Source organism: Medicago sativa, chromosome 8 (assembly GCF_051527215.1).
Source record: "Medicago sativa cultivar Bolivia chromosome 8, Bolivia_mono, whole genome shotgun sequence".
In the NCBI taxonomy this organism is placed as follows: Eukaryota; Viridiplantae; Streptophyta; class Magnoliopsida; order Fabales; family Fabaceae; genus Medicago; species Medicago sativa.
Window position 1 is genome coordinate 74,835,643 of NC_140756.1, and position 16,842 is coordinate 74,852,484.

The window sequence follows — 16,842 nt, forward strand, 5'->3', positions numbered from 1 at the left end:
TATATAGATTGTGATTGAGTATAGACAATAGTCAAATACAATTGGTATAGTATGAACTGTCCTTAGGCTGTCACCATTTGAAGACATTCACTCATTCACATTCAGCTCCATCCATCCAGTGTCCACTCTAGAACACACCTTTTTTTTACACCACAGCTAAAAAGACAACCCTTCCACACCACTTCTCCAATCTCTCTCTCTCTCTCTCTCTCTCTCTCTAGAACAAGAAAACCAGTTTCTTTCTTTCATAGTCCTTTCTTTCCTTATAGACACAAAAAAATTGATAATGTAAATCAAATCACATAAAAGGAAAAAGTCTATTCAAAACTTAGCTAAAAAATTCATCTTTTGAGTCACCAAAAAAGTTCCATATTCAATGGCTTCTTCACCTCTCTTCCTCTTTCTCATCAACATTTTCTTCCTTCTTACACTCTCTTCTGCTGAAGATGCATTTGTTCCCTATGATTTTGAGGTTTCATACATCACTGCTTCTCCTCTTGGAGTACCCCAACAGGTTTTTCTTCTTTCTCTTACTATTTTTGGAAATGGGTATGTTCACTTTTTTACTAACTCACTTTGAATTTACTAAATTTTCAAACTTTACTTTCAGATCTACATCTAAATAGTAATGTTATAGTTAAACTTGAAAAGGGTTATTGTAAACGTAACTGAGTTATATAGAAAAGATGTAAAGGTTTTTTTTGGTAATGTTTTTCATTGTTTGTGTAGGTCATTGCTATCAACAAACAGTTTCCAGGTCCTACTATTAATGTAACCACAAACAACAATGTTGCTGTGAATGTCCACAACAAATTGGATGAAAACCTCCTCATTCATTGGTAGGTTGTTTTGTTGTTGATTATTAGATGTAACTAGTGTAACTAACTGTTTTAACTAACTATTACGTATGAAGCATGGACACTCCTCATATTAGGCGTCCCGGTGTCGGAGACACGTCAGTGTCCGTGTCCGTATCCATGCTTCATAACGTCTAATAACGATTTTTGTTTAAAAAGTTGAAAACTTTGGTTTTGTTAATTGAGCTAAAAGTTTATTTTTTTTATTGGTGGTTGAAATAGGTCTGGGGTTCAGCAAAGGAGGAGTTCATGGCAAGATGGTGTTCTTGGAACAAATTGTCCTATTCCACCAAAATGGAACTGGACTTACCAGTTTCAAGTGAAGGATCAGATTGGAAGTTTTTTCTACTTTCCTTCACTTAATTTTCAAAGAGCAGCTGGTGGATTTGGTGGTTTCATTATAAACAACCGACCCGTAATTTCTGTTCCTTTTGATACTCCAGAAGGGGACATTGTTGTTTTTATTGGTGATTGGTACACACGCAATCACACGGTTAGTTTTGTGTTGTTTGAGTTGAGTTTATGGAAAGTTTCCGATTCTGTGTTAGATTAGATTGGATGTTAGATGAGTTGATTAAAATTTTTTGTAATTAATGTAGGCTTTGAGAAAAGCTCTAGATGATGGAAAAGATCTTGGCATGCCAGATGGTGTTCTCATCAATGGGAAAGGCCCTTATAGATATAATGACACACTTGTTCCTGATAACATCGATTTTGAACAAATTGATGTCAAACCAGGTAACTTCTTGAAATAGAAACTTAACTTGAATTCTCTGATTTTTTTAGTTATTTATTTTTCAAATACTGATATGGATGTTTTTTGTTTGGTTTTATGATTAATAATAAATACAAGAGAAGTTCCATGTGTGATTACAAAGTAATAAATTTTAATGTCTCTTGTATACAATTTCTCTAGACATGGAAACACAATATCACTCACTAATGTATGATAGCTGTTTTGCTTTTAGTAAATTAAGATTAGGCACTCAAAGTTTCTCTAATGTTGTGTTTCTTAATGCATGGAAATAAAAACAGATTTGTAAGCACTAAAAGTTTTCCTCTATGGTCTTCATATGCCTTGAGCAATATCTGTCAGTAGAGTACAAAGTGTGTATGTTAGAACAGTGAGTTTGGATAGATGTGAGCTTGGTGTTATAACATTCTTCATTCTTGATAATGATTTACCTGTTTAATGTTTCTAATGTTTCTTTGATAATTTTTAACAGGAAAAACTTACCGACTTCGTGTACATAATGTTGGAATATCAACAAGTCTGAATTTCAGGATTCAGAACCATAACTTACTTCTAGCAGAGACTGAAGGCTCATATACAGTGCAACAGAACTACACTAGCTTAGATATTCATGTTGGACAATCTTATTCTTTTCTGGTAACCATGGATCAGAATGCAAGTTCAGATTACTACATCGTCGCAAGTGCCAGGTTTGTGAATGAATCACGTTGGCAACGAGTTACTGGAGTTGGTATCTTGCACTATTCAAATTCCAAGGGGAAAGCAAGAGGTCATTTACCACCGGGTCCAGATGATCAATTTGATAAAACTTTCTCAATGAACCAAGCAAGATCTATCAGGTCTCTTCATACTCCAGTTCTATAGAATTATATATTATCTTGTCTCATTTACTTACGCTTCGGTTTCGAGCAACTGTCTGAAATTTGTCAATAAGTCATCAACTTTAGAATTCATTAGGTCTCATCCGTGTTGACATATTAACTATGTTGTAATCAAACTTTATACTGTGAAGTTCCACTAATGCAGACTATATAATTGAAAAATATTAGCACTCATTTTTGCAATTCTGTGGTTAATTGTGTAGATGGAACGTATCAGCAAGTGGTGCTCGTCCAAATCCACAAGGATCTTTCAGATATGGTTCCATCAACGTGACAGAGATTTACGTATTGAAAAATAAGCCACCAGTGAAAATCGATGGGAAGCGGAGAGCAACACTTAGTGGAATTTCTTTTGCCAATCCTGCCACTCCAATCAGGCTTGCTGACCATTACAAATTAAAGGGAGTATACAAACTTGATTTTCCCACGAAGCCTCTAACCGGACCTCCTCGGGTAGAAACATCAGTAATCAATGGAAGCTTTAGAGGATTTATGGAAATTATACTGCAGAACAATGACACCAAGATGCATACTTATCACTTGAATGGATATGCATTTTTTGTTGTAGGGTAAGATTCTATTCCTTACTTGCATGATGTTACACTTTTACATGTTTTAGCCGTCAGCAACACTCAAAACTTGATCCATTGACTGCAGGATGGACTTCGGAGATTGGTCTGAGAATAGCAGGGGTACATATAACAAGTGGGATGGAATAGCTCGTACTACAGCGCAGGTATATTTTCTGTCTTAGAATGCATGTCGATCAAGCAAAGCTTTACTTGTTTTTAACAAGCTCGACATTCAAACTCCACTCTTTTACAACAAGCGAGCAACCTTCTTTTTTTTTCATAAACCAAACGCATGATTCAAGCGTTTGACTTGACTCAACTCGTTTACATCCTTGATTTTCATCATTGACTTTTGTTTTGTTTTTAAAAAATTGAGGGTACTGAGGATGAAATCTAGTTCAGTTGGTCAAAAGAATTTATGGTGCTACATCAAAATGAATCACTTTATCCAACATAGGCTCTGTTTGGTAAACCCAAAAAAAAGAGCTTTTAGCTCTTAGCTTTTAGCTTATAAGCTCATTTGACAAAAAAAGCTCTGTTTGGTAACACTTTAGCTCTGTTTGGTACAACGAGCTTATAGCTTATTTCAGGAGCTTATAAACTATTTTTCAGAAGCTACTTCAAGTAGCTTTTGAGCTTATAGCTTTTAGCTTCTCATTTTTTCTTCCATATTTACCCTTATTATTCAAAGCAAAAGCTATCAGCTAATTTTACCAAACACTTCAACTAGCTTATCAGCTAAAAGCTATCAGCTAGCTTATCAACTAAAAGCTATCAGCTAGCTTATCAGCTAAAAGTTATCAGCTAGCTTATCAGCTATCAGCTAATTTTACCAAACAGAGCCTTACTATTTGGTTTACTACATGTCTTTCATATGACTTTGTCATAACTGCTATTGCATCATGTATCCTACAAGTTTTATACACAACTATTTGATTCCCTTGCCGTCTGTTTAGGTTTATCCTGGAGCATGGACAGCAGTTTTGGTCTCCCTCGACAATGTTGGAGTTTGGAATCTAAGAACAGAAAACCTTGATTCATGGTATCTTGGTCAAGAAACATACATCAGGGTTGTCAACCCGGAGCCTACTAACAAAACTGAGTTACCGATGCCAGACAATGCCCTTAAATGTGGCAGACTTCAGCATTTGCAAAAGTATGTTACATTATCATTCTTCAGTATGTTAAATTAAAAGTATGTTACATAAAAAAAGTTGTTAAATTTTGATGTAAATTTTCTTGTTTCAGGCCTCAAAAAATTATTTCATCTGCTTCAATCAACGGGAATGGGCTGAAGTTGTTATTCACTTTGGTGATGTTTGTATGTGCCATAATGAACATTTTTCAGTAAAAGCACATTCTAGATCATCCTCTCTTAATTAGTTGATTGCGAAGAGTTTGGCTTGTTGGTGAGATTTGTGGTTGAATTCTTGATTTTTTTTTTTTTTTTTTTTTGTTAGTCTTGTTTATATCTTGCAGTGATTTTGACTTGTATTCTTGTTGTTTAGCTTAATGTTCTGTGGCTCCCAGTTTAATTATTTGGGACACTTGTAATTCTTTTAATGCCTATAATTGTTGTAGTAATTACCAATCACATTCTTGATACATGAAACTTGCCAACACGGTTTCCACTTCATACTTTCCTTTCATCTTAAATTCTTGATACATGAATCTTGCAGTGATTTTTACTTGTGTAATTTGTACATTAGCTTGTTCTAAGACTAACTTTACTTTTTAATTGAACTGTTTGCATACATATTTCTTGTGCCAAAGTCTTTTGAGAGGAAATGCTGCAACCTATTTTCCTGCATACATATTTGCACACATATTTCTTGTGCCAAAGTCTTTTGAGAGGAAATGCTGCAACCTATTTTCCTGCATACATATTTATTAAGTCCTTATGTTGGAAGAGTTCCTCCGTAAATTTTCAATCATAATTTCAACCATATAGAAATTTACATTTCTCCCACTCCCAGGTAAAGTTTGAGTAAACTAAATTTAATCAATTACACATTTTTTTCTCTCTCTCTTGGACAACATCAAGGATTTTTTTATTTACGATGACAAATCAAAAAGGTAACACGTGCAAGTACGAACCACAAAAAATGGACTTCAAATAAAGAGTATAATTCATTTTTAAAATTATGTCTTGCTTTTTTAAAATATTTTTTATCAACTCTATTTTGAAAGATACAAGAAAAAGGAGGATTAAAGGTTTTTATTTGAAGTTATAAATAATTATACTCATAAAAGAAATAATGAAATCAATAATTAATTGTTGATTTTGTAAAATTATATATAAAATATAATATTAATATGATTTTATATTTTTTTTATCAGTGTAAAATGATTTTATATTGTAAATAGAGGTGATGGAGTAACTATTAAGGGTCTGCTACATGAGTGGATCTTGTCGGTAGTAGCACGCCAATTACAGCTTTTTATACTAACCGGTACAATTTCTTTTTAATTTATTCAAACTGATTTTTTTGAATAAAAGTTAAAATCTTTATTGAGTATCCATACAATATTGATTAGATGATACTATTAAGATAAAATGTTGTTTTAAAAATATAAGTTGTCCCTTCTATTAATGTAATAAATATACCGTTTTTTGAATTTTGGATTAGATGAGAAGTCACTTCTAACCAACAAATTGAAACCTAGACCGTTCAAAATTTTAAGATAGCTTTTAATTTAGTTTGATATAAAATATTAATGTTAGAATCAAAATTGTTTGATCTTGATCATACGGTCACGAACTTGATAGTTTTTTTTTTTTTTTTTACAAGACAAACTTGGTAGTTGCGTGTAGTAAAACGATCACAAGTTGCGTGTAGTAAAAACAATGATTGAAGACAAATATGGCCGAATATAAGACATGACATTCTTAATCAAACCAAAATTTTAACAAAAACCCAATTTTGTTCATTTTCTATGTTGGGCTCGGCATATATTATCCTAAAAAGGGAACCTATATATAGATTTAAGATCTATACTTGAATGAACAATAAATACAAAGAGAATGGCAAAAAAATAACAATTTTAATTTTAAAAGGAAAGTGAAAGTAAAAGATTGGGAATACATAGAAGATGGTAGAAGACGTCACACTCAAAGAGAGAAGTGATAAGCCAAGTGAAGAATCACCACAAAGATATGGATACCATTGATAAGATTCAAATGTGTGATCTTCAAGGTAAAGATAGAAGAGTCACAAAGTCATTTTAATTATAATTAATTTTGGAGAAAATTCTTGTCAAACATTATAAGTCGATTTACAACAGCAATGAAGCAATAAATACTATTTTTTATATCATTAATTAAGAGGATATTGGATATTTATAGACTTTAGAGTACATATCTAGATAATTCTTCCAAAACCTCTTCATATTCACGAAGATATGAGTACTAAATAATGACTCCTACTACTAGTAGGCATGGCAACAAAACCCGTGCCCATGGGTACCCGCCCAAACCAATCCCGATTTGACGGGTTTTTCCCGATTTGACTGGTTTTGGGTATGGGTTTGGGTTTTCCCCGATTTTAAAATACGGGTATGGGACTGGTAACGGGGATATATGTACTCACCCCGAACTCATACTCAAACCCTACCCGAATGCAAAAAGGTCATGTTTTTGTTTTTTTTAGGGGGTTGATAATGATATGTCATGTTATTTGGTTTGATAATTGTCATGATATAAGAACTTTCATTGATAGTTAAAGGAGCAACTGAATTATTTGGTAAGGAAATGTTAAAATGAGCGCAAATTGTTGGATAATGCATCACAACATTACCATTGAAGCTTAAAAAAACATTTTTTTATTAAAAAAATTGATTCAATGCGGGGACGGATGGGGCGGGAATACCCGAATCCATTGGGAACGGGGATGAGATTCAATTTCTCATCCCCGTTGGGTATGGGTAGGGTAACAGGTAAGTATAAGAGAGTAGGGGATGAAGACGAGGAAGGCAAAACCCGTCCCCACCCCGCCCCATTGCCATGCCTAAAAAAATTGATTCAATGCGGGGACGGATGGGGCGGGAATACCCGAATCCATTGGGAACGGGGATGAGATTCAATTTCTCATCCCCGTTGGGTATGGGTAGGGTAACAGGTAAGTATAAGAGAGTAGGGGATGAAGACGAGGAAGGCAAAACCCGTCCCCACCCCGCCCCATTGCCATGCCTAACTACTAGGTACAACCCCTTAATTAAATACAAAAGAAACATACTCCACCCGTCTTAAAATATATGAAAAAAAGACCACATTTATTAAAAAAAAATCAACCATCCTTCATTAATTATTCTAAATTTTATCAAATAAAATTATAATGTTCCTAAATTACCATTGCACACATTAAATACCAAAACAATTAAATATTCCCTAAAAAAAATTAAATATTGCAAATACATAAACACATCCTTGTAGTACCTTAAACTCCATGGAATAGACACTATTCCATAATGTCTATTCTACTACCACATCATCTTAATGAAAATAGAAAATACAAGTAAATATTGCCAATATTGCACGTTAGTTAGTTAATTGTAGTTAGAGAAAATTACATTCATCTCCCCTAAATTCTATTAAAATGATACTGACACGCTCTCTAGTTTTAAAATATACATTAACCTCTTCCGAGTTCTCATCAAATAGATAAATACACCCCTCCTCCATAAACAGAGTTTATTTCACAGTTAATATTTCTTTTAGCTGAATAGAAAAACATTCACACTCATCTTTCGATCCCACCAACTAGTCTCTTCCTCCATTTTTTAATACAGTCCTACGATTTACAATTCTTTCCCTTCGAAAATTTGCAAGATGGGTATAATAAAGAATCAAGGTACGTGTAATTAATTTTAAGATGATTGATTAGTAATTGGAGGTGATGGTTGGTGGTGGTTCATATGTATCAAATATTTGCCATATGATATACATTAACCTTCCTTCCAGGCATATTTTTACAGTTACAACGTACATACATAATTTGCCATATGAAATACTCAATTTGGCACCCAAAATATTTTTCTTCAAATTCACATGATAACAAAATCAACCAATTTTCAATTCAGAAATAACAACAGCAAAGTGACAGCAACCAGTAAAAACCAATGAAATTCATGTGAAAGGCAAAAGACGACAAGAACGGCAACGTGAACAATAAGAAAGGCAAACTGTAACAACGCAACAGAAAGAACGATGCTCCAAAAATCCACAATAACGACAAAGACAATGATAGCTAGAATGCACTTCGGCAAGAACAATGATGAGTGGTAAGAGGAGACGATCAGAAATGGCGACAACGAGTGAAGGTGAAGATGAGTGCGGAAAGCCTTGAGTGACCATAGAGAAGAAGAAAGACGTAAGGTTTCTTTTTGGCGGTTTTTGAGTGAGAATACGCACAGGCTTCATGACTAATATGTTTTGTATTCTAACGGTGATTTGACTGAATGTAACTGGAGGGGAGGTATCTTATGCTTTGCAAAACAGAGGGGAGGTTAGTTGTATTTAACTAAAACTTAGGGGAGGTTGTTATAATTTCCCCTCGTAGTTATAGTATTCATGCTCTATAAATAACGATATTTTCGAAACACCATATGAAAACTGAATTTTTTAATATGTTTTGGCATAAAAAAGTCATTTTTTAATTATATTTTAAGACAAGCAAATATAAAAACACAAAATATAATGAAATTCCGTCTTCAACATCCAACACATTTATGACCAAGATAGAAGCCCACTTTGGAATAAGATATGGCCAAAACAGGCAAATTGGAGTATGAGTTGTAGATGAATGTTTTAGAGTTCTAACGCATTAGAAAAAAAACATGCAAATTGGAGTTTCTAGAAATTAAGATACGGCCAAAACAAAACAAACATGAAATTTTGAATAACATAATTGCCGATGGGGGTGCGGGAGAACAATTTTGACAGCTTAAAAGAGCAATTGTCTTTCAATTCTTCTTCCTTTTTCATGTTGGGCTTTTATTTTTCTCGACAAGGCTCCCCTTAGGCTTGAAAGTTGCTGTTCCCAATTCAGCATTTGCTATATGAAACTTCAGGAAATTACACCTTTAACCCATCAGCAGTTAACTGCCTTCGGATCTACACTTGGAAAAATGCCACATTGACGGGCCGCGGGACAAGGCATATCAGTAGTTACCGCCGGGTAAACTTTTCTTAGGCTTTCATCTCATGTCATATATGGTTGTCTGATGACTAGTGTACTTATAAACCTCAATTTTCCTCAATCACTGACTTTTCGCATTCACGCAGTCAGCAACCTGTGACCATTTGATTAAGATTGGAAGGTCCAAAACTCTACTAGATTTTGATTTTCTTTAAAAACTATAATATAATTACTCAGCTTGACGGATCCTACGTGAATGCATAGAGTCAGTGACCACGATTCATGTGCATATATAGTTGAAAATGTATGTTGGAGTTTGGCAGAAAATTAATAATTGATTTGTGGTCTCTTCTTTTTATATGCACGTGATTTCTCTCATAAAAAGCCTGGGTTGCACGGGCAAAGAGTCAAGCATGTTAACATGTTGAAGCTAAAGGAATGAAATATTCTTGCTTTCTTAACAATTAACATAGTATCCCATGCTTTTTGGAGGTCAATGAATGAATGAGAAAAGTAAAGTAACATGGAGCATTTTCAAGTCATTTGTGGAATGTGGGGCAATATATGTGCCTTGTACATACAATTACAAAACTAAACAGTCTTTACCATTATGTTGTATAAATTATTTTTCTACATGTTTTCCAAATGCACAAAAAAAAGGTATTATATTGGATCCCCAATTAAGATGAGGTGTTTCCTATAGTTCCCTTCTTATTCATGATTTGGAACATTATATTAACTGGTAGGGTGCATACACGCTACCAGCATGTTCGTGGGCCGTGGCAAACAGTTTCATTAGTACTACTGACTTTTGACGGTTTTCCTAAGAAACAATAACAGAAACAGTTCTACATGCATATCTACTCTAGCACAGCTCCTTGAGTTGTCGGAATGATTTTTCGGGATGATTTTTCGCGGGGTAAATAGCAGTACTCATGCATCCTTAAGTTGCCAGATTTTTGTTTACATTGTGGGATTATAGGTCATAATGTCACTTAGAACTAAATAACAATTATTTACCTGGAGAAGGCTACAGACACACCTCCCACAAATATTAAGGCTCCTACGGTTGTTGAGGCACCACAAGATGTAGACCAGCCACTCATGCTTGAGAAATCAATGGAAATATCGATTGTTCAACTAATATCGGAGTCTGCTAAGGCTACTACTTAATTTCACTTTGCTTTAAAAAATGTTACAGATGAAATTGTACATGGGAATATTGGCACATCGGGGCCGGCTAATGTTAACGCTCCATTTATTTTGTAGTGTATCATGCCAAGAGAATATTCTCATGATGGCATCAGTAATGAAGAAAATGGTCATGACCAAGAGTTTGATAATAATAACGTGGTCTCAATAAAAGAAATTTTACTGTTAGTTATGTGTTCACACTTGCAGAAGGAGCTGGAAAGTTAGTTATCTAAGTTACAACTGTTGTAACTTTGTTTCTATAGAAGTTGAGTACATGATTTCTATTCAGGCTTGCAATGCAAAAGTTATTGGAGAACTTAAGCAGAACCAGCATAAAATTATTGCGTATTGTGAGCAAATAGACTATCAAAATAATGATATAGACCCAATTTTGTACCAAATAATAATTGGGCAAGTAGACTATCACAACACACAATAATTTGGGACAAAGTTATCATTATTTGAGACCCAATAATGTTAACTTGGTCCCAAATAATGATATAAACTATCACAAAAGTAGCTTCAAGTGGGAGATTGTAGAGGATATAGACCCAAATAATGATTCAAACTCAATATTATGAGTGATAAATCCACTTTTTTGGCAAGATACATGTCCATGATGCATGCAAAAACAAGTTGCATTTTTCATGTGATGCAAAGTCGCAAAGTGGAAAGTTGGATGCATTAACAAAGTTGCAAGATGAATGAGATGCAAGCGACATTTTGCACACTTGTGTATTGCTTGGAAAGACAAGTGGTTTGTTGCATGTAAGGAACTATGGTTTGCCTCTCCTTTAAATAGCAAGCTCGTTTGATCCATTTCATTCATCCCATCAAGTAGTTTAACAACAACAAGAACTAGAGCTTGTTGAGAGTGAAACGAAAAAATGTAAAGAGACAATATAGTTTCTCATGTGAGATTCTCCTAATGTTAGTATCCTCTAATTTCAAGTGAATGGATAATTTCTCTCTTTGTAATTTGAGAGAAGAGGTCTTGGTAATTTCTATCACTTAGTGAAACTTCTTTACCCTTATCCTGTGGTGTTTCCCGTTATTTATCGAGGGATTTTTACACAAATATTTTGTGGTATCGGATAAATAACACTACCATAAATAAGTGTGTAAACACACAAAGGAGAGAACTTGTAACTAGAAAGCAAAGGCTATAATTATTGATTAGATAAGTAACCAGCTACGGTAGTACTAAGGAAATTAAAGGACATGAAAGTTCATAATTTAAGAAAAAGCGAATTACATGCATATGCAAAATCCCAAAAGAGCTACCTAGTGATAATGTAGTAGTCCTTGATTATCAACATAACATTATATTATTAAGCTATAGAGATTGATGCATTAGTAGGGCGAAACACCAAGATTAGCAGAAGCATAAAATCCCGCATCTTTCATCAGAATCTGATCATCTCCTTCCTGGATAAAGAAGAATGATACAACAAACTCAAACAATCAGAAATGAAAAAAAGTCATGGGATATATCAATATGCATTATTATTTGTCTGAAACATTTTTCAGCGAGAATAGGGGTATATATATGCTATGATAATTTACCTGCTGGCACACATTTGTCTTCTTCATAGTCTGATCAGGCATGAGACCAAAGTGAATGTGTGGGAAGTGGGCCCACTGTCACACAGAAAGTATGTCACATATCAAAAGGTAGTCCAAAATGAACTAGAAAACCATATCATTCATTTTGAATTGTTGAAACAGGGCAGGGAAATACAATCATGGACTAAAAAAAATTGGATTCTAGTGATCTAAACTCAAATGACCTTTTTTATAGATATTTACATGTTTTATAGGTATAAAAATGCATCCTTTTTCTTTGTGAAAAATGTCAACACACAACATTAATATGAATAATAAGCCGAGTATGCAAACCTCGGAGAAAAAAAAATTGATTAATTTATTTCAAATTAATCCATATTTTTATTTATTTATTTATTTAATCAATATTTTCATAAAATTAATCAAGATTAAGGATAAAAGGTACAATGGTTTTAAATGCTATAATGAAAATATTGATATTAACAAATAAAAATCTTGATTTTGATCCTTTTCTCCTTAACTTTATTTAATCAATATTTTCATAAAAATATTTATTTATATTAAATAAAATTAATCAATATTTTACATTATAACCAAAGAGCATCCTTTTCTCCTTAGTTTTTTTTTTTGAGAGGTATTACATAAATTTGTATGCACAAAATTTTAGATTAAGTGAGAGACACTCATTACCGAGGAGAACCATCAACTTCAACTAAAATTTGAAATGAAATTTATGTTTGATCTATCAACCGAAAATTCAGATCTTGAACCCAAGTTAGGGTTATTAATTTTATTTAATATAACATTTTTATTTATTGAATTATATATTCATTTATTTATAAGTTAAGGAGAAAAGGAGGATCATACATTCTTGGCAGCTGCGCTGAAGGCTTCCCTGTGGGTTATATCAGGATTGACAGACTTAATGCGTTGGATCTCGTCCCTGCAGATGGACCGTATTTAGATTTACTTCACATCACACTTTAATAACATTAACAAAAAAATTTAATATTATATATCAGAAATTGAATATGAAGTTAAAAAAAAAAGTACAATGGTTTTAAATGACTACTTACTTGATGAAGCGATTGTATGCTGAGGGAACTCTCTGTCTTTTCTCTGGAGCTGGACATTAACACACCGTTATCATATATATCAAAATCACTTCCTGTTATATTTTCATATAGTTGGAAATTTTCATTTATTTAACCTTTCAATTTAATTAATCTGTTACCTTTTTTTCATGAGGTATTATTGCAACTGTCTGCAATCTATGCCTTATGATTCAGTTGATACTTATTACTGAGTGTTACAAGCTTTAAACAACTACTATTCCGGGGGAGAAGAAAAGTACCCTATCTTTTTTCTATCCACCACATATTTTCCCCATCTTACATATATAATATATAAATTTTTATAAACATACAAAATAATTACCTAAGTTTGCTTTCATCTCTATATGCTGGTGCTTGTACCGAGAAATTAACAAAAAGGACATTAAAAATGAAAAACAAAGCCTCGTGAAGAAGGGCTGTGCCCTAAAATCAATAAATAATTTCCAGTATTACAAACTGTTCTATGATAAGCTAAATTAAGGTGAAAATATTCTATCTTTTGATGTAAGCCTGTCATTACTTATAGAGACATTATATCTTTTAGGGCATGCACACTTTAAAGTAAGGAATGGTTTAAGGTAATGTCGAGATGATGCCATAAAAGACTTCCTTCCTTTTACCAAAAGAAAGTGGAACAAGACCAAGGGTACCTCAACAACACTGTCCAATCAATAGCAACCACATAAAGTAAATATTTTTTTTTTATTTACTATTTTTTTGAGTAATTAATTTATTGATTTTTTTTAAAAAGCTTATAAGCATATGATACTAATTAGCTTTTCCCATAATTTATTAATTTGAACTCAACAACTTTTATTTAACTAAGCCAACCGAACAATATTTTAGAAGATCAACAAAATCATGAACAAAAAAACCATCGTTTTGATTGAGGGAAACCTAAGTTACTCAAACAAAGTAAGTATAGATAATGAATCTCACGTCTGTTTATGATTGGTGGTCGTGGAAGCTCATCAGCTACAGTCCTAGTGGGAGGCATAGAGAAATCATTTGGTGCATTTATATGGTTCATCATAAAATTTGGAGCTGGGTTTGGCATCTCCTCCTGCTGCAAGAAAAAAAAAATGCATCAACACCACAAAAGCTATACTACTTAGAACTTAGTTGCAAAGTAATTAATGTATGGTATATAAAATGGTAATTAAGAGTAAAAAAGAAGAGGAAAATTGAGAGTATAACCAGAAGGTTATGATGATTTGGGGAGAAGAAAGAGTGTCCCAAATGAAACTGATTGGGGGATGGCAGAAGTAATGCACGCATGTTGACTGGAAGCAGATTAGTGCAATGACCGCATCTCACAGTAACAGTCTTGAACAAGCTTGTGCAAGGAACACTCACCTGAAAAAAAAATGAAGGAATCAGTTATATTTGCATAAAAAAATGGAGAAGAAAAACCCTAGCTAAGCTAGTGTTGAAAAGTGGGGATGGAGTGAGAAAATATAGTGATGTTTCATACAGCAAGGATGGTGTCACAGATGGTGCAGTGGACATAACAAAGTTGCTCGGAAGGAGGGAGGTGGTCCAAGGATAATGTTGTGGTTGAAGAGGACGACATTATATATTCGGTTTGATGATTGGTCTCTTGATTGACTGATTGATTGATAGATAGATGGACAAGTTAACCACCACACCTTGGATATGCTTTTTTTGATTATGTGTTGTGAAAGAAAGGTGCAGAGAGACAGTTCATAGATAGAAAGATTGAGAGTGATATATATATATAAAGAGCTTGTGTTCTATTCTATTTCTTGTCTTAATTAATAAATACTAATAAACATAGGGAACCATATTGCCACGGAACCCTTTTCTTTCTCTCTTTGTTTATTAATATTGCTCTTGTTTATACATCAGTTTTTATCCATATGCATGTATTATATATATGATATATAATATATGATTTAGAAATTAATCAACAATTGATTGGTTCAAGTGGTAAGGGATTTGGATACCTTAAACAAGTGGTTAGAGGTTCAATGTTTGATTCTTGTGTATGATAGAATCCAATTGAAAAGGAAAAACTTACCTTGTGTATTGCTTAACGACGATGAAAATTTAGTAATTATAACATGATTACACGAAAAGAAACTAGAAACAAGTTAGAATAACACAATCAATTTTATTTTTAATTTTAGATTCCAAAATGCTTGGGTGAGTTTTAGATACAAAATTATTTTTATTGTTTGAAATTCAAATGGAACAAACTATTTTAATAATAAACCTCAATACATTATTTGGGTACTAAATAAACTTGATAGAGTACATGTAATTTGAAACTAGTGTAAGAATGTATTGAAAAGTGTATGTTGATAGATGTGACAAATAACAATATACATTTTGGAAATATAAATCTCTTAAAACTTTTTCTTTAAGAGTGTTTATAATAAGAGACGAAGGGAGTATTACTTCAAAAGATTAGTCTAAGCAATGAGAAATGTTATACATAACAAAGGTTTGTTTCGTGAATGCATCATGCTGTTGATGTGTCACAGTTTCAAATAAATTTTATTTTAGTATTTCAAGATAATCATGGAACCACGGGGCGGTCAAAGTCTGACAATCAATTAAAACCGTTCGTAATGCATTCAGGATACATGATATGTAGTGAGATTCATCATTTCCGATATGCAACTACGTGGAGAATATCTTAGTTTACCAAGAAATAATGTATATTAGGAATTTATAATATCATGTAATCAACAATAGTTGGTCTATAATCCCATGGAATCTGATCGAATCAGATTGACCGATTCAATCTATTGAACTTAGAACTAACTTGTTGGATGATTAAAAAAATTAAGGATCGCCTTTGAACTTTAAAGATACATCTTAGATCGCTTTTGATAAGTAGGTCGAGTCACTTTGAACATAATATAGTAACAATCACCAACAATATTAATCTATGATTTGTAAGTTTCACCGATTCGATTGTGGTCCAGTTCTAACAACATTCATTCATGATCATATAGATATGCAGGCAGATACTTACTTACATTCAAGAGCATGAAAATGAGTAAATTGATTTGTACATGAACATGACGAAGAAGTTATTATTATATCATTAACATAGGAACATATATGTGGTTGGAATTCCAATGTGTATGTGGGAGAGAGAGAGAGAGAGAGAGAGAGAGAGGCGGCAGATGTGGGGGAGAGGAGCTAGAAAGGGACGTGTGCATGGGGTGATAGCTTTCACACACTCACCTGTTGTTTTCAATAGTTAAAGAGGGTCTTGTCTTGTGGTGTTGGTTGATCTCAAAACAACTTTTTCAAATAAATTTTCCTAAATTTCCGAACAAAGGAACAACCAAAACCCCACTAGGCACCAGTGAAACCCTAAATAAAACACTATCTCTCTTCCGTTTCCTTAGGGCTCCTCGCTCATTCAACAGTCAGTGCAACTATAGAAACTCCATAATAGCTTCTCCATAAACCATATAATAATATTATTTATGAAAAAGAGATAAACATGCAAGTTTTACTTTTCTTGATTTGACAACTCCCTCTCGCTGCCCTAACACAGTTCTGATACGCATTTAAGTCAGTAAAAAACATCTCAGTGTGCAGACTTTCCTCTTCCTCCTCCTTTCCACCTTTGTCCTTTACTATATTTCTATTTTATTTTCACTTATATATTTTACCTAATTATAATAGCTTACTCCACAAACTTAGAATTAGAATCTTTTCATATATGCTTACATTTTAAATTTTGGTGAAATTGATGCTTGTCAACTGTTTTCATGATCCATAT

General features: G+C 33.3%; 2 protein-coding genes across 5 annotated transcripts; one reads left to right on the plus strand and one right to left on the minus strand.

Annotated features, from left to right (window-relative positions):
• Nucleotides 1-109: 109 nt before the first annotated feature.
• On the plus strand, nucleotides 110-4,700 carry SKU5 (Cupredoxin superfamily protein). Its single transcript, XM_085731622.1, has 9 exons — nucleotides 110-514; nucleotides 730-839; nucleotides 1,080-1,350; nucleotides 1,457-1,595; nucleotides 2,084-2,450; nucleotides 2,696-3,061; nucleotides 3,150-3,228; nucleotides 4,021-4,220; nucleotides 4,313-4,700. The coding sequence occupies exons 1-9, from the start codon at nucleotides 377-379 to the stop codon at nucleotides 4,413-4,415; spliced, it is 1,773 nt and encodes a 590-aa protein (XP_085587748.1). The 5' UTR covers nucleotides 110-376; the 3' UTR covers nucleotides 4,416-4,700.
• Nucleotides 4,701-11,607: 6,907 nt separating this feature from the next.
• On the minus strand, nucleotides 11,608-14,792 carry LOC146901483 (axial regulator YABBY 1-like). Of its 4 annotated transcripts, none has more exons than XM_085734703.1 (7): nucleotides 14,551-14,792; nucleotides 14,274-14,432; nucleotides 14,016-14,139; nucleotides 13,038-13,080; nucleotides 12,829-12,904; nucleotides 11,962-12,036; nucleotides 11,608-11,823 (listed from the first exon to the last, which is right to left on the minus strand). In XM_085734703.1, the coding sequence occupies exons 1-7, from the start codon at nucleotides 14,647-14,649 to the stop codon at nucleotides 11,749-11,751; spliced, it is 651 nt and encodes a 216-aa protein (XP_085590829.1). In that variant the 5' UTR covers nucleotides 14,650-14,792; the 3' UTR covers nucleotides 11,608-11,748. The 4 variants fall into 4 exon arrangements, with proteins under 4 accessions (XP_085590829.1, XP_085590827.1, XP_085590828.1 ...); XM_085734701.1 differs by having other exon boundaries at nucleotides 13,038-13,086; XM_085734702.1 differs by having other exon boundaries at nucleotides 14,016-14,142.
• Between the last annotated feature and the right edge of the window lie 2,050 nt (nucleotides 14,793-16,842).

What these genes read in the sequence shown, in the direction of transcription:
- LOC146901483 (XM_085734700.1), bottom strand. Translation starts at nt 14,649, where the DNA reads ATGTCGTCCTCTTCAACCACAACATTATCCTTGGACCACCTCCCTCCT. An exon ending in CAAATCATCATAACCTTCTG is followed by an intron (nt 14,143 to 14,273) that starts GTTATACTCTCA and finishes TTTTTCTTGCAG; the next exon opens with CAGGAGGAGATGCCAAACCC. An exon ending in ACCACCAATCATAAACAGAC is followed by an intron (nt 13,087 to 14,015) that starts GTGAGATTCATT and finishes GTTAATGTCCAG; the next exon opens with CTCCAGAGAAAAGACAGAGA.
- SKU5 (XM_085731622.1), top strand. Translation starts at nt 377, where the DNA reads ATGGCTTCTTCACCTCTCTTCCTCTTTCTCATCAACATTTTCTTCCTT. An exon ending in TAGCTCGTACTACAGCGCAG is followed by an intron (nt 3,229 to 4,020) that starts GTATATTTTCTG and finishes CCGTCTGTTTAG; the next exon opens with GTTTATCCTGGAGCATGGAC. An exon ending in AGACTTCAGCATTTGCAAAA is followed by an intron (nt 4,221 to 4,312) that starts GTATGTTACATT and finishes TTCTTGTTTCAG; the next exon opens with GCCTCAAAAAATTATTTCAT.